The sequence below is a fragment of the Furipterus horrens genome, unplaced genomic scaffold (genome assembly GCF_987537825.1).
Source record: "Furipterus horrens unplaced genomic scaffold, mFurHor1.1.pri manual_scaffold_17, whole genome shotgun sequence".
In the NCBI taxonomy this organism is placed as follows: Eukaryota; Metazoa; Chordata; class Mammalia; order Chiroptera; family Furipteridae; genus Furipterus; species Furipterus horrens.
The window spans coordinates 110,903,263-110,926,754 of record NW_028327187.1 but is presented as its reverse complement, the minus strand read 5'-3'; the positions used below and the strand labels follow the sequence as shown (position 1 = coordinate 110,926,754).

Below are 23,492 nucleotides of genomic sequence, written 5' to 3'. Positions count from 1 at the left end.
CACTGTGAGATGGGTGGATTGTATCAGATTAGGCAATGTAAAGTCTACCCATGCTGATGGAACAGTGTTTACAGGTGATTCAAGGTAGGAGCTAGGAGATCTATCCACCTGGGTCCTAGAGATGTCCCTTCTGGCAAGCACAGATCAGTGGCAGGAGAAAATTTGGGGGTTTAGTATCAGGGAAGTGTCTGTGGGTACCTGGGGGTGAGGTGCAGGACAAGGACAGACAGGTGAGAGCAAGGCCAGGTCTCAAATGATGGGTGTCTGTTAAGCTAGGGAAGGAAGAGGGTGGACATTTGTAGCTGGTGCATAAAAAGGGAATTTGGTCATGGAAAGGGGATTTGGTCATTAGGTCACAGTAGCACCAATAGCAGGATGGACTTGGGGCTGTGTTCTGGCTGGTTGGGTCAAAGCCCCTTAAATCCATCTGCATTTGCCATGATGATGCAGGGGACTGAGTGTGCTGATTGTCATGAGGTCCTGCAGTGGGGAGAATAGTCCTGAACAGGGAGGGGCCTGTCTCCAGCTTCAGTGCCCTGCAGTAGCCCACTCTGAGGAGCTGAGTCTCCTTACAGGGAGGCTGTCAGAGTGTCACGGAGGTGAGAGGAGCACTTGTTATCTCAGCAACTGGATAGGGTGTTCACTAGGAATTTGACAAAGAAACCCAATTAATGAAGTCAGGTTGTGTACCCCATCAAAACTTTTTTTTCCCCCTATAAGTTTAAATATGTTCATAGGGTTCCAATCTATGATTTAGGCTGGAGAGTGAGAATTCTGGTATGATCTGAGACTGACCTTTTATTTGTTCCCTCTGAAAGTATTTCTAGGATCTGTGTATAATACACTATGCTCCACTTGCATGAGGTGTCCTAGCTCACTCTATTCCTCTCACTAAGGCACTGGTTTCTTCTTTTAAAAACAAATGTGTATATGAGTGTATGCGTGCATGCACCCATGCTTGTGTATAAAAGAAAAGATATAAAATATAGAATGGACTGAAATCAACAAACTCATAAAAATACCAGATAACCCCAACCTATAGTTTTATTTTTTGAAAAGCACTAAAAGTGTCAACAAATTGTCTGAAAAGTGAATCCTTTGGCTGCTGAGGTAAGTCTTCAGTTGCCAGAACCAGTAAAAGCTTTATGTAATAATCCTGGCAGTGCATTTGTGTTCATCTGAGAGTTTGCTGCCTCCAGCTGTACGAAATTCTGTGACATGCAGAGCATAGAAACCTGGGCCAGAATCCTAACAGGAATTTTCTTTTGTAATCTGAGCTGTAATTGCATTTCAATTCAGTTCTGGTGTTAAGGCTGGTTTGCATGTGTTTCCTTCATCTCATCAATTCTTGGCATTTGAATTAGTGTCTCACGCACAGTCGGCCCTCAGTAAATGCTCTTACTGTGGATTCTACTGTTCTTTGTCCCTAAACCATTCTCCTACATCACAGTGAGCGTTTTCTCATGATGGAGAGGATGCTTCATTTGTCCTCAGTGGTACACCCCCATTGCGCTCTTCCCCTTTCCTCACCCTTGAGTTAGTTGCTAGATCCGTCTTTCTTTCCAGGCCGGTGCCAGCCCTGATGAGCTCCTGACTCTGAGGTACATGTGTGCTGTCAGCTGGGCATTTTGAAAAGCTGTGGCATTAGCTTGCCAAAGAAGGCCTAGTTTACAGAAATCATAATAAGAAAGTATCATCAAATGCCAGCACTACCTATAATTTTTCCTCATTTCAGAACATAGTCTAGGAGTAGGATAGAAACTGTAGAATCACTCTGACAAACCTGTATATGCTAATCCATTGGGCAAAAAGCAGAGCACCTAGTCTGAGTGTAGAATTTCTTTGAATTCTTTTAATTTAAGAACCCTGTTAATTTCATATTCAACTCCTTAATATATTTCTGTGTTTTAATACAAAAAATGTTTCCCTTCCCGTACACATAAAACAAGCTGAGTAAATTTAAAGTTCAGGGAGGATATATTTTATTTTTCTTTGGCTTTGCTTGGTATCAGGTGATGATGAGGTGACTGACCTGAACTCAGCTGAGGCTCTTGCTATTCTGGGACCAGGTACTGTCTCTGAGCCTTAAAACCTTAAAAAATATCTTTTGAATAGGTTGATAAGTCACAATTCAAAGTTATAAAACAACATGCATAGTGGTTCTCTTAGTGAAGTGAAGAGTTAAACCTCAGAAGACATACTAATTTACCCAGACCTTCCGAGGGATATCAATGGGATGGGTGCTGTGGGGAAAGCAATGATGATTTAAAAATGCAGGACTTACCTTTAAGAGACTTAACATATAGCCTTGCAGGGAAATGTAGCAGATATACTGGGAATGATAATACAAAGCAAAAGTGGTATGCCAGAAGGAGAGGTTCAAACCATTATTATGGCTTTTGCCCAATAGAATTCCTTTTTATACAATTTTTGTATCTAGAAAAAGCCTTGTGTTCTATCTAGTCTGGCTGTTTTCATTCTAGTATATGAGCCTTGAGACCAACAGAGGCCAGGTGCCTTCCCCATGGTCACCCAGCTAAATAAACATTGCTACCTTTGACAAAAATAACCAGTTTTTATAAAGCAAGATGTTGCCTTGCTCTGTGTTAGCAACTTAGAGGAAAGAGCATTGTGCTTGTGTGTGAAGTCTGGGCCTGGTGAGTGAGGACCACTGCAGTCTTGTTTAGCTGGGAGCTTTGTTTTGATGTTGCACGTAGGGCAGGTGGGAGGGGAATGGGTCCATCTGTATTTCTTGCTGACACGGCGTTAGGCTTTGTCTCTTCACAATTTTTCTAAATTTACTTTTAAATAGACAATCCATCCATATGATTTAAAATTCAAAGGGTACAAAATGAAATGCAATGAACTTTTCCATCTTCCGGTGGCCTAGCCAACCTGTGCCCTTTCCTGGAGGCAGCTGGCAGTCAGGTTTGCTAGCTTCAACTTCCAGAGACAGCATGTGAATATATAAGTAACTGCATCTATATTCATCCCCGTTTAAAAATGATACCATACTTAATATTGTACACCTTCCTTTTTTCTTTTTTTTTTAAATTTATTTATTTGTTTGTTTATTTTTAGAGAGAGGGGAAAGGAGAAAGAGAGGGAGAGAAACATCACTGTGTGTTTGCCTCTCACATGCCCCCAACTGGGGACCTGACGTGCAACCTAGTCATGTGCCCTGACTGGAAATCGAACCAGTGACACTTGGCTCGCAGGCCGACGCTCAATCCACTGAGCCACAGCAGCCAGGGCTCTTCCTTTTTTCTTTTCAACAATTTAACCTAAATGACCTGTCCACATCATTACTGAAAGAACTTCCTCATTTCTTTTTAGTTGGTGGTTTTTGTGGCAAATAACTGAATCTACTGTAGATGGTTAAGCTAAAAAGGGATTAGGGTTTTAGGTAACTCATGGAATTGTTTGGAGGGCTGGAAGAACAGGCCTGCATCTGTTTCCAGAAGCAAAGCTCCAAACTATGCATAGTGCTAGTATGAAGTGGAAGCCACCCATGCTCCTGCCTATGTTGAGAAGCAGACGGCAGGCATATGACTTGACTGCAACTGCTTCCACTGCCATCCTGATCCAGGAAGGCGGCCTTGCAACTGCTGCAGCTTCCCACCTGCAAAAATGGAAGCTCCTAGCAAGCCTCTTTCCTTGCATTTCTCACTTCGAAAGCAAAGTCTTGTGTGGGCCTGTCTCATCAGCTTTGTAATTTAGCTGCAAAGGATCCTAGCAATTTGATTCTTGGATTTTAAGCTGAGAAATTTCTCCAAATAGAGAAAGGCTTTTCAAAAGATGATGGACAATTACAGATATGACAGATGTTCACTAGAGCTACCTAGAATTGTATTGTGTGGATGAAGCACAATAGATTGATATTTTATATGATGGACCTCTAGGTGTTTTGCAAGCTGTATCTTAGATAATATGTATTGAATGACCTTGCACAATATGTCATTTTGCTTGTCTAAAATGGAGTATAAATTCCTAGAGGTAGAATTGCTAGAGCAAGAGGTTGATTGTAATTCTTATGGCTACTGCCAAGTTGTCTCTGCATGTTACACTGATATATGCTTCCACTAGCAATGTACAAGTTCCTAATTTCCAGGAGTCTTTTCCCTGTTCAGATTCAGTCTGAACCAGAGTGGCGGGCTGGTGCTACTGGGGTGAGTTTGGGGCCTTAGGCTAAGAATGCTGACAAACCAGACTTGGGCCATAGCCTCTTGTCAGTATGGCCCGTATTTAGCATCTGGGCTGGATTTGGCCTATTTTTTATTATAGGCTCTCTATCTCTAAATTAAATGGCATCTTGGGGGATCTGAAAGATAATGTAGCTTCCAAAATTGATTTGCAGCTTGGGAGTAGCTTACACGTCAGGAAATCTTGGATCATTATGTGTTCACAGATGCAGAAGGATGTTCTCAAAGAATGGTTATGAAGATTTATAACACCTTTTCCCTTTAAAGATAAAAAGCAAATAAGTGAAATAAGCTAGACAGACAAATACAAATTCTGCATGGTATGTCACTTATATGTGGAATCTAAAAAAACTGTAACTCATAGAAACAGAATAGAATGGTGGTTGCCAGGGGAGAGGGTGGTAAAAGAGTACAAACTATCAGTTATAAGATGAATAAGTTGTGGGGATCTAATATATAACAGGATGACTATAGTTGATAATACTGTATTATATCATTGAAATTTGCTAAGAGAGTAGAACTTAAGTGTTCTTATACACACACAAAAAAAGAAAATAAAAAAATACAGAACTATACAAAAAGGTAAATATGTGAGGTGATGAATAATTAACTGAATGGTGGGAATCATTTCACAGTGTTTACATAGAGCAAATCATTACTTTGAACACTTTAAATATATGACAATTTTATTTGTCAGTTACATCATAAAGCTGAAAAAAAGCAAAATGTTTTTAGCATGTGAATTATTGCATAGCTTTTGCTCATATCTGAAATATGGCACCCAGTTTCTCCAATTGGTTGCTGTGGAAGTTTATAGTTTTGTGGAAGCCCATGTTCAAAAGCTTCTGAAAATTTTAAACAAATGTATAAATGGGTGGAAAATGGGGGTGGGGGGTGAATACAAATGTGTTCTTTTCTTTTAATGGGAGTGTTCACTCTTTAAGTTGTCATTTAGTGTAGCTGATTATTTCAAGAAAATACCCTTTTTGCATGGCTACTAAGTATCTGCAATGATATAAAGTATAGCTCAGGGAGGCAGTATGTTATGCATGGGCTGGTAGCCCTTCCTGTAAAGAGCCTGGTAGTAAATATTATAGGCTTTGTAGGCCAAGAGGCAAAATTGAGTATATTATATAAATATTTATATAATAAGAGAGGAAATTAACTTCCACACATTTTACTGATAAAATTCAAAATATAATAATTGAGTATAATTTTTTGGGGGGTAATATAGGTCTGCTACTAGGAAGGATGGGCTTCTTGGTTTTGAGAGCATTTTACCTAACACGATTCACAGTGTTCCCTATCATCAGATTGATTGCAAATGTTCATCTGTAAAAACCATTCTCAACTCATGGGCTATACAAAACCAGGCAGTGGGCCAGATTTGGTCCATGAACAGTAGTTTTCCAACCCCTGATATAATGGAAAGACCATGAGCTTTGGACCCAGGCACATGTATGTTTAAGTACAAGCTGTGAACTTGTGACCCTGAATATATCACTTAACTTTGGGTTGTGGCATTTATCAGTGCATAAACTGGAGGTAATGACACCTACCTTATGGAATAAATATCATCCTCATCTTTCTTGTGATTTTGTCTTAGGATTCCGGTTTTGTATGCTAATGTAATTTAGCTAGACTGACTTAGAAGTCATGCTAAACAGGTTTTAGAAGCCAATTTTTTAAAAATGTTTTTTATTGATTATATTGTTACAACAGTTCCAATTTTCTCCCCCTTGCTCCCCTCCACCCAGCACCCCCCTCCCCCAGCAATCCCCCCCAAGTCCATACCCCTGGTTCGTAAAAATTAACTATCCCCCCCCTCTCAAATATTAGGACCCTTTGTAATCTTGTAAAGGACAATGGGCGAAGGTCTCAAGCTCCTCTAGCTGCTTCAAGCTGGACATGGTCGTCGTCCTACCTACCCTTGGGTCCAGAAAACCCTAATAAGAGTGGGGGTGTGGAGGGGAGGGTGGCCTTCCCACATGGGGAAGGATCGTGCAGACTCCAGGTCAGTTGGCTGTCCCTGGCGGACCATGGCGTGCTTGGTTTAACAGGCTGGTGTCCTTGTTGTGTTCTGGGGGCAACAGATTTGGCGAAAAGGGTTAAAAGACATCATTCAATCCATAACTACTAGATGACAAAAGGCCAATTTTTTGAGGGATAGAATATTTACGTCGTGTCAAAGTACTATGTGAAGCATGCTTTTGCAGTGAGAGATCTGGCAGTCACTACCTTAACCAAATGGCCAAGCTTGGCAATCAGTGGTGGGATGTTCTGATATTATTTGCCCCTCACTGATGTGTACTTCTTATTGTATCACGGTGTAACCTGAGTGGTGTTCTTACTAGAAATGTTTATCTTGAATGTTACCACAAGGCAAGAGAAAAATTCAAAATGTCGAATGTTCTGTAGGACAACTGGCCTGAACTCTTGAAAGGATTCAGTGTTATGAAGAACCGAGGGGCATTGTTCTAGATTGGAGGACTGAGGAGACATAACAAAAAAAAAGTAATGTATGAACATTGCCTTGGATTGGAAAAAGGAAATCCAGTTCTATAGTCCATTTTTAGGGTAACTGAGGAAATGAATGGATCATATGTTGTATGAAAATAATGTTGATTGCCACGGTGTGATGATGATGGTGTAGAAGAATGTTGCTGTTCTTGGGAGAGAGAGAAAAATAAGTTTTATTCAGCGCTGCTCATTTCCTAGCATAGGACTGAGCATAATACTTTTAATGGGAGGTACCCAAAGCATTTTAAATTAACATTTTCAGGTATTGGTAGGCTTCTCTGTCTGAAATCATACCTAAGCACTGAATGTCCTCTCTAACAGTGTTGTGGTTTGGTTTAGGCATATACTATGGTAACCTAATATTGGGTAATTGGAAATGGGGGTTCATATTTTCTTGGGTAGCTCATCCAGGTCCCTCTGGATTGAAAGCCTCTCTTGATTTTTAGAACACAGAAGGCCTGTCCAGAAGGTATCCAGCCATGTAACATGAAAACTAGAGACATTTATTGAAGAAGATACAAGATACAAGAAAGATTGTACACAGGACAATGACACCCCAGGCCCCTTTAGAGTAGGCATCTAGGGACCTCACACAGTTCGCCCAGTTACCATCAGCTGCCCTGTTGTATTTTCCTAAATCTCATTGATGATATGAAATCTCTTCCATTTCAAAGGTGATTTTAGCTTTGGAAAAATCCAGAAGTCACAGGGTGCCAAATCTTGGCTGTAGGGGAGCTGAGTCACCTGAGTGATTTTATGTTTCACCAAACAACTCTGTACGAGACATGATGCATGAGTGGGCACATTGTCATGATGAAGCTGCCAGTCACCAGCTGCCCATAGCTTTGGCCTTCTGAATCATCATTTCGAATGCGATGGCCACACAGTACACATGCTCACTAAGTGGTATCTACCACCCCCAATGATTAGCACAGTGAAGTTGTCATTGTTCACGCATGTGCATTCCAGTCCATTCTTCTTGGCTGCCAGGCTACATTGCTGTCATGCAAACTGTTCTCGTTATATTAACAATGACTAGACTTTTTCTGAGGTACAGCCTGTAAGCATGTACTTCAAATTCAAATTATCCTTTATATTTCTGTTGTTGAGGATGTCTACTTGGGGGCTGACATCCCCTGGGGGTATGGTGAGTAGAAGGAGGCATGGAGGAAGAAGTCTGCTGTGCATCTCTGGAGTGCTCAATGGCGGGAGCACCAATGAGGTGTTCTGGGAAACCCAGAATAAAGCATGGCAGAGGCCTTTCCTTGTACTTCGACCCTAACTAATCCCTCCTAGGTGAAAATAAAGGAGGGAACAGAGAAGTTAGTACTGTAGTCTGGTATATTCTTGCAGGAACTCTTATGGCTATATAGTGTGAAATGACTAAGGCCAATTTAGCAGCCACTTGTAAAAGTCATTACAAGATGAGAGACAGAGCAATTTTGCTAGGATAGGCTGTGAAAATAACAAGTTCAACAAGCATTCATGGAACTAGTGAGTATATAGCAAGCACCAGAACGTATGAGTCCTAGGGGATACAAATGATAAAAATGTACTCTTAATTTTTTTTTATTGTTTATTCTATTAGTTTTCTAATTCTTTTCCTTTGCCCCCCCTCTACCCAGCCCACCCCTCTAGCTCACAGTCAATACCCTCTCCATGTCCATGGGTGATTCATACATATTCTTTGACTAGTCCCATCCCCTTCCTTCCACCATTCTCCCCTATCTCTCCTCCCCTCCTAAAGCTATCAGTCTGTTCATGTTGCCATGTCTTTGGTTCTATTTTTCTCATTAGTTTAGATAAGAATATACTCTTGCTTTGTGTTGGGCATTTGGGAGGTATGGGAAGGTGATGGGGTACAGTGGAGACAATGACCAAAATACCAATCTTGCTACATTACAAGACTAGTGATGTAATAGAAAGCTAGTGAAAAGGATTACAGGCATGCAGAAGGCATGCCATATGGAATTGACTAAGGTTTCAAAGATAAGATTGGTCTTGAGGTGATTTGGAGGATGAGCCTGGCCAGTGAAAGAAGTTGGGAGACACTCAGCTTCCAGGCAGGGGACACACCAGGTGCCCAGAAGCCTGAGTGGCTCTTATGTGTTGAGAACTTGTTGGTTTCTGAAGTGGCTGAACCCTTAGATGCAAGGCGGGGAGGAGACAGACATGGGGTTGTTGGAAAGTTAGTTTGGGCCAGATAGGAGGGCTTCAAAAGCCATGCTCAGGAGTCTGGGTTTTACAGGAAAGGGAACAAGGAGCCCCGGAAGCCTGTTTGAGTTGGGGAGTGATCTTGTTATAAGACATCATGGAGGGAATGTGGAGGATGGTGTGTGAAGTTGCATGAATCTGGGGGCAGGACTTGAAGCAGTCGATGTATGAGCAAAGAATCTGAACTTGGTCAGCTGCAGTGGAGAGAGAATAGAAAAGAGGGGTCCATTGGTGAATTCTTCCAACCCCTCCCACCAAGATTTTTTAAATTCAAAATTCTTTCTAAGGAAGTCTTTAAAAATACTTGAAAAAGAGAAACTTTTTCAGACCTCTGAACAGTTCTGAAAATTTACTACATTTCAACTAGGAGAGAAAGTATTTCAAGGCACACTGGAATGGGTGTGGACTGATTGCTCAGCACAGTCACTTAATCTTTCAGAATTAGGTAGGAGGGGAGCTATGTTAGTGGCCTTAAATCTTCTTCCAGAGCTTTGTCCAGATTCTTCGCAAATGGTCGGTGAATTTTTCTGATTCATATCCAGCACCCCGACAGTTTAGTGTACATCTGTAAGCTATAAGGAAGTCGATTTCATCCATTTCTTTTTCTTTTTTTCCATCTCTTGCCTTCCACCTGAGAAAACAAACACCAGTCCATAGGTTCTTGTTCTATATTAGAAATTTGCACAACATGTAATCTAAGACGGATCCAGCTGAGTATTACAAGTTTGGAGTTTAGACTAAAAAGAAGCATGGGACATTTTCATGTTTTCTTTATTTTGAGAAAGGCTTGGCAATTTGGAGTGCTTGAAGGAACAGTTATATGAAATATCTCCTGCTAACCAAGTATCTGGGATAAAGTACCACTTTATTTTCTTTAGATTGCATTAAAACATTTCTACCCACAATTTAGAGCTTTTCTGTGGAGTATTTACACTTAAAACATTTGAACCTCAATAAACAAACAAACACAAAACCCTTACAAAATTAACCTGCTTTGGGAATTGAGAAGTCTCTGGCTTATGAGGTTCCCACGTGTAAGTTCCAAAGGCTTATAATTACTTTATTGTTCTTGTGGCTCTAATATTCCAGAAAGTTCTTGGCATGTCTTCTGGAGGTTTGGTGTACAAAGTAACCCACAAGCTTACTTCACTTATGTTCTGATTGTATCACAGTTCCAGTTACTCTTCATTGGCTACAAAGCAGTGATTCTAGGGGTATATAGGACCAAAGGACAGACTCCAAGGTAAATAAGGTGGTTTACTAATGTCAGATTCAGGCGTTACTCTCAAAGTCCCATAGTGAATGTGTCAGCAGCAATTTCAGTTATCTTTAGTTAGGAGCTTTGCAGTTCTATGTGATAGTTATGGTAAAGGAATAACTGAGAGGTAATGGTACTAAATTAACACTGACTGTAATAAAGTTGTTAAGTTGCTCACATACCAGTGATTCCAGTTTCTTAATATTAGGAACTATTCTGCAGGACAACTGTATTGATGTTGGAATTACATTAATATAGTTGGTGGGGTTTTTTTCTATGTAAAAGCAAACGGGTACCTGAAGGTGTGTAATTTATTCACAATAAGGGATTGTATCGTGAAACTCAGTTACTTTTTATTTGTGAGGGTTTGTTCATTCACTTGAATGAGAATTTTTTTTTACTGTATCCCGGGTGCCTGTCTTTGTGCTTGGAGATGAATGGAAGTTACCCCTTTCCTTAGAAGACATTTTAATTGGAGGCAGAGATAAACATACAATTGTAATATAATGTTGTCACATTAGTGTTGAAGTAGACATTAAAAGCTTGAATATGGAGAATTTCAAATGTATACAAAAGCACAGAGTAGGAGAATGAACCTGTTATCCAAGCTCCAACAGTTCTCAACTCTTAGTTGGGCTTGTTTCAGCCATACTCCTCACTTACTTCCTTTACCCCTTTTATTTGACAGCAAGTCTAAGACAGTGTGTCATCTGAGAGATGTTTTTGGACATTTGAATAGTCAGAGAATACACTGGGAAAATAAACCGTACGTGGGGACTTGGGAAGGAGCAACAGAGGAGTAACATTAAAGTTTAATGGGGAGAGGGGAGGTTCCAGTCCCAGGTAAATGGGATGGAACACAAGAATGATTAAATATTGCTAAGCATTGTATTAGGTTCATTTAGTATATTATTTTTTTCCCCTCACAGTAGTATTAGGAGGGAGAGAGTATTTCTACTTCACATATGAAGAAATTAGGTTTCGGGCAGATTAAATTAACTTGCCCAAAGTCATAAAACTAATGAGTTTCTTCATTGAAAACAAAACTTGAAGGCGATTTAGTTTCCCATCTTCTGCAGCATATGCACTAGATACAGAGATATAAAAGGGCAAGACATGTTTGGACAGTGGGAGAAACTAAATGTAGCTACAGAACTGTGTGCATGTGTTTTGCGTGTCCAGACATGAAACTAGAAAGGCTGCTCAGGCCTAGGTTGTGAAGGAGCTTTAATGCCATACTAAGGACATAGGATTTTGTCCTGAGGGTGGTTGGGACCCAGGCTGAGATGTCTTTAGGCATGAAAACAGTATTGCTAAATAAAAAAAGGTACAAGATAGTATGTGGTATTGTTTTAGTATCAGGTATTGAACAAACAACAGGAAAACCACAGGTGTGTGCTACGTATACCCATAGAACATTTCTAGAAGAATATATAGTGTTTTCCTCTGGGGCATAGAAAGTTCATAATATATGAACTTTTCAGTATGTATTACTTTGAAATAATTTTAAAAGTCATTGAATGTTTAATTTGTTATTCTAAACCACCAATAAATAGGATATGTGTTAAAGATCTACAAATGAAAGATGGCAATATCTTGAAACTATCTGTGTGTGTAGTACTTTTTTGTTTTCTCTGAAAAAGTGAGCACACTCAGGATGTCATTATAATGCTTATGAAATCATTTTCCCTGAGAACTTTAAAAATAATCACTTAATTCCAATCATCTGGAATCATCCACAGGTAGTGGTAATGATGACTAATTTGTTCTCTTTTTGCCCCACTGACTTCCTGGGCTTTGTACATCAGAATCCACTTCCTGAAAGTCACTCTCTCTTATAAAAGAAGTAACAGCCAGCCTTTGTCACCTTTATTTTATTGTTGAAAGAGGAGGAATAATCACTCACTCCTGAAACAACACGAGTGCGAAGAATTTAATTGTCTGAATTGAAAACCTCCCTGTAAACTGGAAGAAAAAGAAACCAGTGTGTACACATAGGTTCTCCATGGACTTTTGGTTAGTCACACTGTGAAATCCTTGAGATTTCATAATATATCTTGTCTCATTTTCCTGTTATGAAATGGGGTTTTTCAGCATCGTTTTTCTTGTCTGTTTTCAGATCACAGAACTGTGTGGTGCCAAGCATGTTGGTTATTTTGGTCCAACTCAGTTTTATGTTGCCTTGAAATTAATTGCTGCAGCACAGTCTGGCCTCCCTGTGCGGATAGAGAGTACTAAATGTGGTAAGTAGCTCCCAGTTACACAGTTTGTTATCTGTGTCGGGTTTCTTTTTTCTGAGAACCATTTTTAGTGGGTTTAAGGCCTGTTCTGTAAGCATTTGTGGAATTTCTCCTTGCTTTTTCCAACTCTCCTGTAAACTAACATAAGAATACTTAGCAGGTATCTTAGCTTCTTTTTTTTTAAGTGGGAAAAACTTCAGAGAGTGACCTGAAATTAGTTCCTTTTAACTAATTTTCCATTAAAATAGATTTTGTTCTTTAGCAGGAAAAGATTGGGTCAGGAATTCTAGAGCCTGTCGCAAAAGAATAACATTTAGTTTAATTTTCCATTTGAGGAATCTATAATGTCATTTAAGGCTCTGTTTGGGACAAGGTGACAAGTAACTGGTGGAGTCTGAGTGTAAGTGCTCACTTTCTTCCTCCCTTGTCCCTCCCAGTCATATCGGCTCTCACCATCCTTTAATTCCCCAATTCCTGAAGCACTACCCTGATGATTGGTAAGTACTTTGGGGTACCAAAATTTTGGCAGAATAAAATTACCTTCTCAATGTTTTGATTTAACATTTTCTTATCTTGCTATCCCTGCCTTCAACCCACTATATACTTGAGCACTTTCCACAACTTGAACAAAAAGCAAAGCCCCAGGCTCTTGGCAGCATTTATACTGCCTCAGTACTGGTTTTACAAATCTGTATGAAGAAGGTGAATGCTCAAGGGATGTGCTGAGGTCCCCTGATAGCTTGGACTATGGGATACTAAGCCCTTTTACCCTAACCATCAGGGGGCTGTGATCATTCTGCTAATCTTTATCAGAGGCTTAGTGTATGGCCAGCACTGTTTCATTTAGTCTTCACAAGTCCTAAATTCGGTATTTTTGTCGGTTTTCATTGCCTAGGGTAAGCTGTGGTAACAGATACCACCAAAATCTCAGTGCCTTAACAAAACAAAGGTTTGCTTCCTGCTTTGTAGTGAACCTCTAGGGCAGCTGCCTTCCAGGTGGTGGCTCTGTGATTCTGGCTCCTTTATCTTGGTGGCACTTCCAAACACAGCACCTGTTTCCATAATTGCCACAACAGAGAAATAGTTTCACATCCTAGCAGTTAAATGTGATGACCTGGAGGTAACTCAAGTTACTGCTGCTCACAACGAATTGGACAGAACTTGTCACATGATTCATTGAATGGCAGAGCAGACAGGAGGGGATGTAATTCCCTTGTGCCTGCAAAGAGAGAAGTGGCTATGGGTAAACACTGACGGTCTCTACGGTGGGACTGTTTAGCGCAGTTGAGTAACTTGCCTAAGGATGCAAGGTTGGCAGAGTTTGGAGCCAGGAGCTCAGCCTCCAGTCCCTGTGTTTTTCATTGCTGTTCACAGTAGCTTCTTCTTGATTATTCTTTCTGTTTAAGGTGCTGAGTGTAATCTGTAATCATAGAATATTATCCAAATGGGGAAAAAATTTGACCCAAAAGGCATCCCTAGGTGTTACATAATTTGGTTCCTTGAAACAGGTTTCTCGATGGAATATTAGTTCAGTAGCACATTTGGTAGTTATTGCTACAAGATGTAACAGTCACTGCTGTGAGTCACTCACTATAATTAAACTTACATTAACTTGCATTAAACTTGGGTTTGTGGTAGGCACTGATATTTTTCCATTCCATTGTAAATGGTCATTGAGCTTTATTGTAGTATCTTCCAACTTTATCTTCTGGAAAAGTTACAATTGCTTTGCTGTATATAGGAATAAACTTCTGACACTTTTGTTCTTTATTCTAAGTTAGACTCAAGTCTTTTACCTGATTTGTGCCCAAATCTACAGTTCAGTTTCCCAGGGGGTGAGGGAAAGATGGGGGAAGGGTTGTCTTAAGTTATTACCTGTGTGGTATAGGATTAACACTTTTTCACAGATATAAGGCATTCTCAGTTGTGCTTTTTAAATCCTGATGACTTTTACCTTTGAGGGTTTAAGTATACTCAAAGTCAATTCTGAATTTTCTTCATTCATTTGAAGATTTATTAAATAAAAGTTATTTGCAGTCAGCATATGTTGAATAAGAATGAGGGCAAGATTGGGCCAAACTTTGAGCACCCACTTAGAATACAGTATTTCAGTTTGTTGCTTGAAATCCATTAGCTTAATGTGTGATAACACAAACGTTAATGGCTCTGTGAGAACCTAATCTGAAAGGCTAGGGTAGCCCCATGACACCCAGGGTGTTATGAGTCCTCCCTTACTTCTGTGAGTCTCACCCTTCCTCCATGAATGACATGTGCCTGTATATGTATGTGTTAACCTCTAACCACTAGCCTTTTCCATTTTGGTAAATGCCACCACCATCTAAAGTTGCTTGAGCCAGGAACCCAGAAGTCATTCTTGATTCCCCCTTTTCCCTCACTCTCCGATGCAATTCAAAAGTCCTAACGGGCCCTGATGGGTGTGGCTCAATGGATTGGGCATCATCCTGCAAAGTGAAGGGTCGCTAGTTTGATTCCTGGTTAGGGCACATGCCTAGGTTGTGGCTTTGGTCCCCAGTCAGGGCACATATGAGAGGCAACAGATTGATGTTTCTCTCTCATATTGATGTTTCTCTCCTTTCTCCCTCCCTTCTCCTCTCTCTAAACATACATACATACATAAATTCTTTTAAAAAAAGTCCTGACAATGTGGCTCCAGTCTCCCTGCCCGCTCCTTTCATCTCTGCCCCTGCTAGTTCATACCACCCTCAGTCACTCACCCTGATACCACAACAGTTTTGTCATTGGTTCCCTGGCCTCTGTCTCCAGACTCTTCCTCCACACAGCACTAACAGTGGTCTTTTAAAAAATATCCATCAGGTCATCCCTCCTCCTCTTTAAACCCTCTAGTGGTTTGTTGTTGTACGTAGTTCCAAATTCAAAGTCTCTACTCTGATCCGTAAACCCTGCATAATCTAGTGTCTCAAACTTCTCCCCCATGCTTATAATCTGTCCTCTAGCCTCACTGGCCTTCTAGCAATTTCTGAGCCATCTCTTTCCTGCTGTAGGAAACACCATGTTATCTGGAGGTCTTGGGTTCCTAGTGGTCTGTTCTTTCTCCTTCTCCTTCCCATGGCTGGTTCCTTCTCATCCTTCAGGATTCAGGCACTGTACCCTTTATCTTAAAGTAGATCCTGTCAAATTAGTTCGCTAGTGAAAAGAACCAGCATATAGTAAAGCTGGTTCAAGAAAGTATAAGTCAGAAGTGTTTATAGTCATGGAAAGAAAGAATGCTGGAATAAGATTACTAAATTACGTGCAAAATTGATTAGTGCCCTATAGGGCAATAAAACTGGAACTCGGTTATTACACTCTTTTCTAAGAGGAAATGCATTTGCATTGCTATTAGACAAGAATTGCTTGTTAACAGTTTTCTACAAGTTAATCTCTACTCTTCCATAATTGTAAAATCTCCAATCAAGAGTAAATAGTAAGTCAAAACGAAAGTACATGTCCCTAGGGGCTTAGACTGGATGGACTTGTTAGATAATGCTTCTGTGCAACGGTCCACTCCCTACTTTAATTTCTCTTTCAGCATCTGCTCCTTCATAGCACTTTTATCACAGTTTATAAATACTCCTTTTACAAGTTTGACTATTTTTTTGTCTGTCTTCCTCACTAGTCTAGAGTTTACTAAGGAGGAAGGAAGAGGATCTAGTAATGCTGCACTGTGGGGCATTGTGGGCACTCAGGGCATGTTTGTTGAATGAATGAATGAGGAGGTGAATGCTTATGCATGGGGAGTGAGTCTTAATCATATGTCAGTCTTCAAGTTCTGATTCAACTGGAACTCCTGATGGACTCTTACAGAAGTCCTGTTTCTTAGGCCCCGCCTGGTTCCCAACCTCATCTGCACTTGATAATCACCTAGAGCAGTGATTTTCAACTGCTATGCTGCAAGAATGTTTAAACCATGCAATACCTGACTATTTAGTCAGGGGCACTGACCTCTTTTCCCTTAGGTAGTCAAAAACAACGACAACAACAAAAACAACAACCCTGCCCTGATTTGTGGACTCAGTGGGTTGGGTGTTGTCTCAGAAAGTGAAAGGTCTCTGGTTCGATTCCCCATCAGGGTACATTCCTGGGTTGTAGGGAAGGTCCCAGGCTGGGGATGGGGAGAGGCAACCTGTCAGTGTTTCTCTCCCACATTGATGTTTCTCTCCTTCTCTTTCTCCCTCTCTTCTCCTCTCTAAAAAATACATAAATAAAAGTCTTTTAAAGAATGACAACAGCCAACACAATAGCCGTTTGGTGTGACTGAATCAAAATTATACCTATTTTTTGTCAGATCAGCAAAAAATTTATTTTTTGGTGCGCTGCTGAATTTTAGTAATTAGTTTATGTGTGCCACGAGATGAAAAGGGTTGAAAATTGCTGTCTTAGAGATATTTAAATGCAAAAAAAAAATAGAGGTATTTGGGGCCACCCCCAGAAATTCTAACTTATTTACACTGGGGTATGGCCTAACCATTGAGAATTTTAAGAGCCCATCAGGTGATTCTTATGTGCAGTAGTATTGGGAGTGACTTCTAATGAAAGCCGAGTGGAGCATTTTCAAGAGCTTTGCTTCAACTATGAGTGCATATTTGGTTATACTAGGGCCTGAACTGGGGTGCAGCAAGAGACACCTAGGCTGCATAATTTAAGGGGCACTCACTCCCAGGGCCCTGCAAATATTGACTCTGCAACTCATGGCCCTGAAAGTGAGTACGTCCTTAAATGTTGGCACTAAGCATCTGTAGCCCCATCTGGTCAGAGCTGGGTTAAACAGCCAGGGTTATCTGTTGAACACCAGTGAAATACTGGTCAGAGAGCTTACAAGTGCTGACCATTTACGCCCCCCACCCCTGCCCGCCCAGCTGCTCAGAAGTAGAGTCGTTCTCTTGTGGGTAGATCTGGGTGCAAATTACTTATGTGATCTTGTTCTATCTTTTCAGATCCTTTTGCAGACTGAGCTGAAGCAAATAGCTTTCTGAGACGACACCACAAGATTAGCTTATATTTGACTTACTTTTCTCTTGCCTTTTTTCTTATGAAGTCCATTCCTGCCTTGAGTGCTGGAAAGTTTCCAAGGTTGGGAAACATTAAAACAGTAAAAATGGCAGCCATCCTTTTTGGGAGAGTTTGGTTTAATTTTCCAGATTGGTTGTTCTATTTATGTCTCTTGGGCCCTTGGCTGATTGATCACGCAGGGATTTGTCATATTGCCTACTTCTTTGAATCAAATGTGGACATAGCAACTAAAAATAAACATGATATGGTATTAGAGAGCCAGGGGCCTTCTTTGCCTGGGGAGCTAGGATACTTGCTGTTGTAAGATGTTTTCTGGCTTTAGCACAGCATCAATCATTGGAAGTGCAGCCGTGTCTTGGGGATAGAGAGCTCACGGAAGCGCAACGGCACACTGATGAGTATTATTTTGAACAGTGGATACAGATGCAAATCATAATGCATAGTTCACAACATTATTCCCATTTTTGGAGTTCTTTGTGTTGTGTGATTTGTTGTGCTGAGATTTAAAAGCGTGCCAAAGCATCGTTTCTGTTTTCAGAATAGTTTTGTCAGATTTGAAAGACAAGTAAATATACCAGACTGTTGCATTTCAGTTCTTTGTAGCATTGTGAGTGTGCCTAATGGTTTTGACAGTAGGATCCGGCTCAGCATTGGACTAATTGCTTTAACTTGATATCATTTTCCTTATTCCATTATGAAAAGACAAGTGGAGATTGAATGTGAAAATTCCTTAAGGAATGACATAGGGTGAGAAATTGTTCTACCCAGGAAGTTTGCTCTAGGAATGAAGGACCTTTCTGTAGGACATTAGCACTGGCCACTGGTTAAGAGCCAGCTCTGCCACAGATGAGCTGTGTGATCTTGGAGATGGTACTTAGTTCCTTCATGTCTATTTCCACATCTATAAGTGAAGGCTAATTTTAGTCTTACCTTGTTGACTTGTGAAGATTAAATGAGTTAATATTTGCCGATGTTAATACAAAGTCTGGCATATAATATGTACTATATAAGTTTTGCCTGCTACCATTTGTCACTTATTTGTATAATATCACATCCTTTTTCTTGGTGCTGGACTAAATTCTGAAGTGGGAGATGAGTCCAAACCCTGAATTAGGTCTGTGAAGATCTGATGGCACTGAAAAATGTTAAACCAGAATAATTTGGTAAAACTGTAGCATTTTTCTATCTTGACATTATTATAGGAGTCCTCATTGTGTCAAAATAAAATTTTAATCTATATTTAGTGCTCTGGAATTTTTCCTCAAAAGTGATTCATCTTTTGACCAGTGAGTTCCCCTTTCCTCAGTTCTAAAATAAAGTCTCACTTGAGCTTCTCTGATTCTGGTCCTAAAGAATTGCCACTGCCTCGCTTTATGATGTCAAAGACAGACGGTGAAATACGATTTGGGAACTCGGCTGAGCTGCATGGAACTAAGGTTCAAATTCCATATTTAATCTCGGAAAAAAATACCTTCAAAAGAACGGATGATGAGGATAAACAGGTAAACTGTCTGATCATGCGTGTCCATTTGATTCTGACCAAGAAACCTCACTTAGCAGTGCCTCATATCTGTTGTCATGCTTCCAGCAAATCTCACCATCTGTGATACAATTACAGACTTGGAAGTGAGCCAGTGAAGTTTCCTTGTAGCAAGAAATAGAGGCCAATGGGAGCCTACTTTAATGTAGAATTGTGTCCAAAGTAAGGCCACTGATTTAGCACACTTACTTGACTTCTCTAATCAAAATTTCCAAAATGAGTTTTTTGAAATGTAATTTCTAGGATTTTTTATTAGGTCCTCTCCTCCAAAAAGTCTGGAGGAAAGGTTTTTCTGGTTAAATATGTTTGGAGAATGCTGCTTCATATTCTATTCTTGGGGGAAGAATAAATCCTCAATCTTGGAGACTCACTGTGCATATTAACACATTAAATGCCCTGAGAAGTCCTGCAATAAAGGGACCTGGGGATCTCTATTTATTAACCTTTTTTCACCAGGGAATCTTTTCTTGGGGAGCATGTTTGGAATGCTATCTTGTGAACTGCTGCCATTACATGTTTAGCAAGTTAGGAACAAGAACAGGGAGGATGGGCTTTTAAAATTAGACCACTAATTGTAATAGGTGGTGATTGGTAGGGACAAAACTTTAAAACTCCGGAAGAGTGAGCCTATCAAGAATAGGTAAATAGTCTTATGCATTAGTTAACCCCAAGGTCATCAAGGTACAGCTCATACTTTTAATAACGATATTGAAATGTGCAGACAAGTCATATTATACTCAATATAATATTTTCTATAAGGCAAAGAAATGTTCTGTTTTAGGAAGATGAATCAAAATGTTTTTTCGGTGCAATGAAATTAAAGAATTAAGTTGGAGAACTAATTTATATGGCTCATCCTGATAATGCTGGATGTCTGAGGTCTTGCTGCAGGAGTTTTATATTTATAGTTTTATGCCCATCTCCTGGCCGTGCGACTAAGGATACATCTTTTCCAGCTGGATTTATGCTAGGCTCACCCAATCTATGGGTATGAGCTCAAGTTCAAAGCAAATACTGTTTTCTTTTTCTTGAAGAGTATTAATCATTATCTCAGATTGGATTTTTTAGACTAATACCAACTATATAGTATCTTTGTTGATTAAAAAGTACCATTCCTTGATACTTGGGTACTCTGAAGTTACTACTCTGTTGACAGCATTAAAAAAAATACAGAGGCGCAAACCCAGTAGCAAAGTAAGGTCACTTATCTTGCCTAGAGTCCAATATCAGGTTTACATTTGAACTGAGATTCAAATTGAAATGTGTTTAAGATTCCATCCTACTGTTTATGAGTGGGCTAGTTGGGGTGGTTCACCTATAATGAACTGTTTTGCCATCTCTCAATGTAGAAACGAAAAGCTGGCGTTTTACGTGGCACAGTAAGCGCTAAGAATATTTAGCATTAAACATTTTAAATATTTTTTAATATCCACATTTGCTGGAAGACTTAATGAGTATAAATCCAGGAAGCAGGGGCCTTTATTAGTGAATGAATATTGAATCTATCCACAAAGAGATCAAAATTGGGGAGTATGAATGTTATTTCATGTGATCAGTGTCTTTTATTTTCCAAAGGAAAATATTATTGGAATAATTGAAATTGTTCCAGGCTTGTTTTAATAATTCAGGTACCTGAGCACTGGTGAGGCTTTATTCTCTAGGAGACTTTTGAATCCTCAGACACTAATTTTTAACCCAGCCAAATTTTTGAGAAGATATTTCCTCTATTTGTTAAATCAGCTGGCTCATCAGCAGTAGAGTTGTGTTATACCTCATAACTGTAGCTTAGAGTGCCAGGCTTCTCCAGTGATTGTCTCTGAACTCTGCTCTGGTTCTTTGAAGCAGGAAACACAGTCTCCCACGATGTCACCTCTTGCCTCCCCTCCTTCTTCCCCGCCTCATTACCAGAGGGTGCCCTTGAGCCATGGCTACAGCAAACTGCGGAGCAGCACAGAGCAGATGCATCCAGGTAAGAGGTGATCTGTGGGCCAGCTGTCCCAGGCAGGGTCTTACAGACTCTTTAATCTATCAGGCAGCAATGCCGCCAGCTGCTGAATCTCTGGACTTAATTACCCCTGTCTTTGGAAACACAGCTCAATTTAATTTTATTCTCTCAAGCAAGGTTTAAAAAAAAAAGAAAATATCTTAGTGATGCCTTGTCTGCCACCCTATAGACTATAATAGTTCATCTTTAGACCTGTAAAGAATGATTTAGATGATTTAATCCTTCATATACAGATCTCATCACAAAGAAAAGTGGTATATTAAGGGGTTGTATTGTTCTGGAATTGTTATTCTTTTCTGCAAGCATATTTATATAATAACTGCTTTTATGGAACTTAAAAATATAACTGCAAATGCAAAAGAGTTGATTCAGCTGTTAAAAACTGATCATAAATGGAAATTTTTAGCTCTTGCGTTTGGGAATAAAAATAAAGGAGATGCCAGGGAAAGCATTTTGCTGAGAAGTGTGTAAAGTGCCAGTTGTGGGGTTGGTTGCCTGCTTGTCACATTTATGCTGTGCTTGCTGTGTTAGTGGTAAAATACATTAGTTGGTTCTGAGAATGACTTGCAGAGTTGGCTGCCTAGGCTGCAGTGCTAACACTCAATGATTTCACTGCAGCGTCTTGTCCTCCTGGGGCTCAGGCTGCTGGTTTAAGATGTGACCAATTAAAGGTAGTTTAGATTGGATACCCGTAACCCTCCTTTTTACTTTGTGGACTGTGGCTGAAAATGACCCAGTTTTTGCAGGTTTCGCTGCATTGAAAATTGTGATGACTTCTAGAGGGACACAGATATAAAATGTGTGCTTGCCTAAATTAGAGAGAGGCTGTAATCTTGCAGAGAAAAGCTGGTATGGCATAATGGAAAAATATTTTGATTGGAATTAGAAGGTGTGGGTTTATGTGACTTAACTGTGTGACCTCGGGCAAGCCATTTAACTGCTCTGAACCATGATTTCCTCTCTTTTAAAATGGAGTAATAGTATCTTATAGGGGTGATGTGAGGATTAGTGAGAACATGAGTATAAAATCTGATTGGAAATTAAGTCCTTTGCAAATACAAAATGATACTGTAACAAGAAATTATTCTCCTGAAATGCGAATGCCATACTGATGTCTGCAACCAAATGGGCTTAAGAAGTCATTTTCCTCTTACAGTTCCTCCTGCCTGATTTCTGTGATTTTGGAAGTGTCTTTTTTTTTTTTAATTCCTAATCTTATTTGGGCTTGAAAGTTGGAGTCCTGTGCCTAGCGTGGCACCTGTTTTTTTGGTTTGTAATTCACAGGGAGTCATTTTTGTTCTACTGAGTCAGTGTACAACAAGTTCTACCCGATCTTTTATGATATGCCTTAAAAAACTTGTTTCTACTACCTCTATTATATGCCCCATTCTCTCCTCATCCCACTTAAATTGGGCTTCCATTCTCCCAGTGACAAGAAAACAGCCTGTGTCTCTCACGTCTTTCTTAACGCCTAGCAGACTCTGTCAGGGTTGTTCATGCCTTTGTGCTTTCTTATTCCCTCCCTTTCAAACAAAAACTGATGTAAAACTTACATAAAATAAAATGCACACATTTAAAACCTTCAATCTGAGTTTTAACAAATGGACATACCCATGCAGCCACTATTTTGATCAAGAACAGAACATTTCCATCACTCCAGAGATGCCCCTTTTCCAGTTACCCCCTGATCGCGAATGTAAGCACTGTTCTGACTTTTATCACTAAGATTAGTTTTGCCCCTTCTAGAACTTGGTAGAAATTGAATCATATTGAATGAATAATCTTATTTGTCTGCTGTCTTTCCCACAGCATAGTGGTTGAGATTCATCCATGTTGTGTGTATCAGTAGTTTGTTCCTCTTTATTACTCAGTAGTGTTCCATCATATGAATGGACCACAGTTTGATGAGTCGTTCTCCTGTTGATAGGCATTTGGGTTGCTTCCAGTGTTTGGCTGTTATAAACAAGGATACTGTGAACATTTGTGTGTGAGGTTTTTTGTGACATATGCTATAATATCCCTGGCACCTAGGAGTGGAATTGTCGGACTTTGGGTAGGTGTATGAGAAAGCGCTGAAGAGTTTTCCAAAGTAACTGTACACTCTCACCGGCAATGTATGAGAGTTCATGCTCCTTGAGAGCCTTTGGTAGCTTCAGTGGTTTCTTTTTCTTCAGTGTTTTCAATTTTAGCTGTTCTGTTAGATGTGAAGTGACATTGCTTTGTGGTCACTCTTTCATTCTTGAAACATTGTTTTCTAAGTTTCTGTTACTCTTTCCTGATTTTTCTCCTACATCATGATCCTTTGGCTGATAAAGCTGCTCCTTCAGAGGGCTCTCCTTTATACAGCATGCCCCCAGAGAGGAGTCTGAGTGAACAGTCTCCTGTTTTTCAAGGAGCTGAGTTTCCTGGGTCTCTAGCCATCGATTTGGAGGCTGTTAGGTCCCTGTAGCTGGGAACAAGGTCGTTCATAAATAAAATGTTT

General features: G+C 40.0%; 1 protein-coding gene across 1 annotated transcript in view; it reads left to right on the top strand.

Moving 5' to 3' along the window:
* The window catches only part of REPS2 (RALBP1 associated Eps domain containing 2), a 198,116-nt gene that overhangs the window by 45,675 nt on the left and 128,949 nt on the right, over positions 1 to 23,492 (top strand). Inside the window, exons 2-4 of the mRNA XM_090264169.1 lie at positions 12,314 to 12,437; positions 18,819 to 18,967; positions 20,851 to 20,974. Of these exons, the coding sequence (XP_090120295.1) occupies positions 12,314 to 12,437; positions 18,819 to 18,967; positions 20,851 to 20,974 (397 nt within the window). The remainder of the gene's footprint in view (positions 1 to 12,313; positions 12,438 to 18,818; positions 18,968 to 20,850; positions 20,975 to 23,492) is intronic.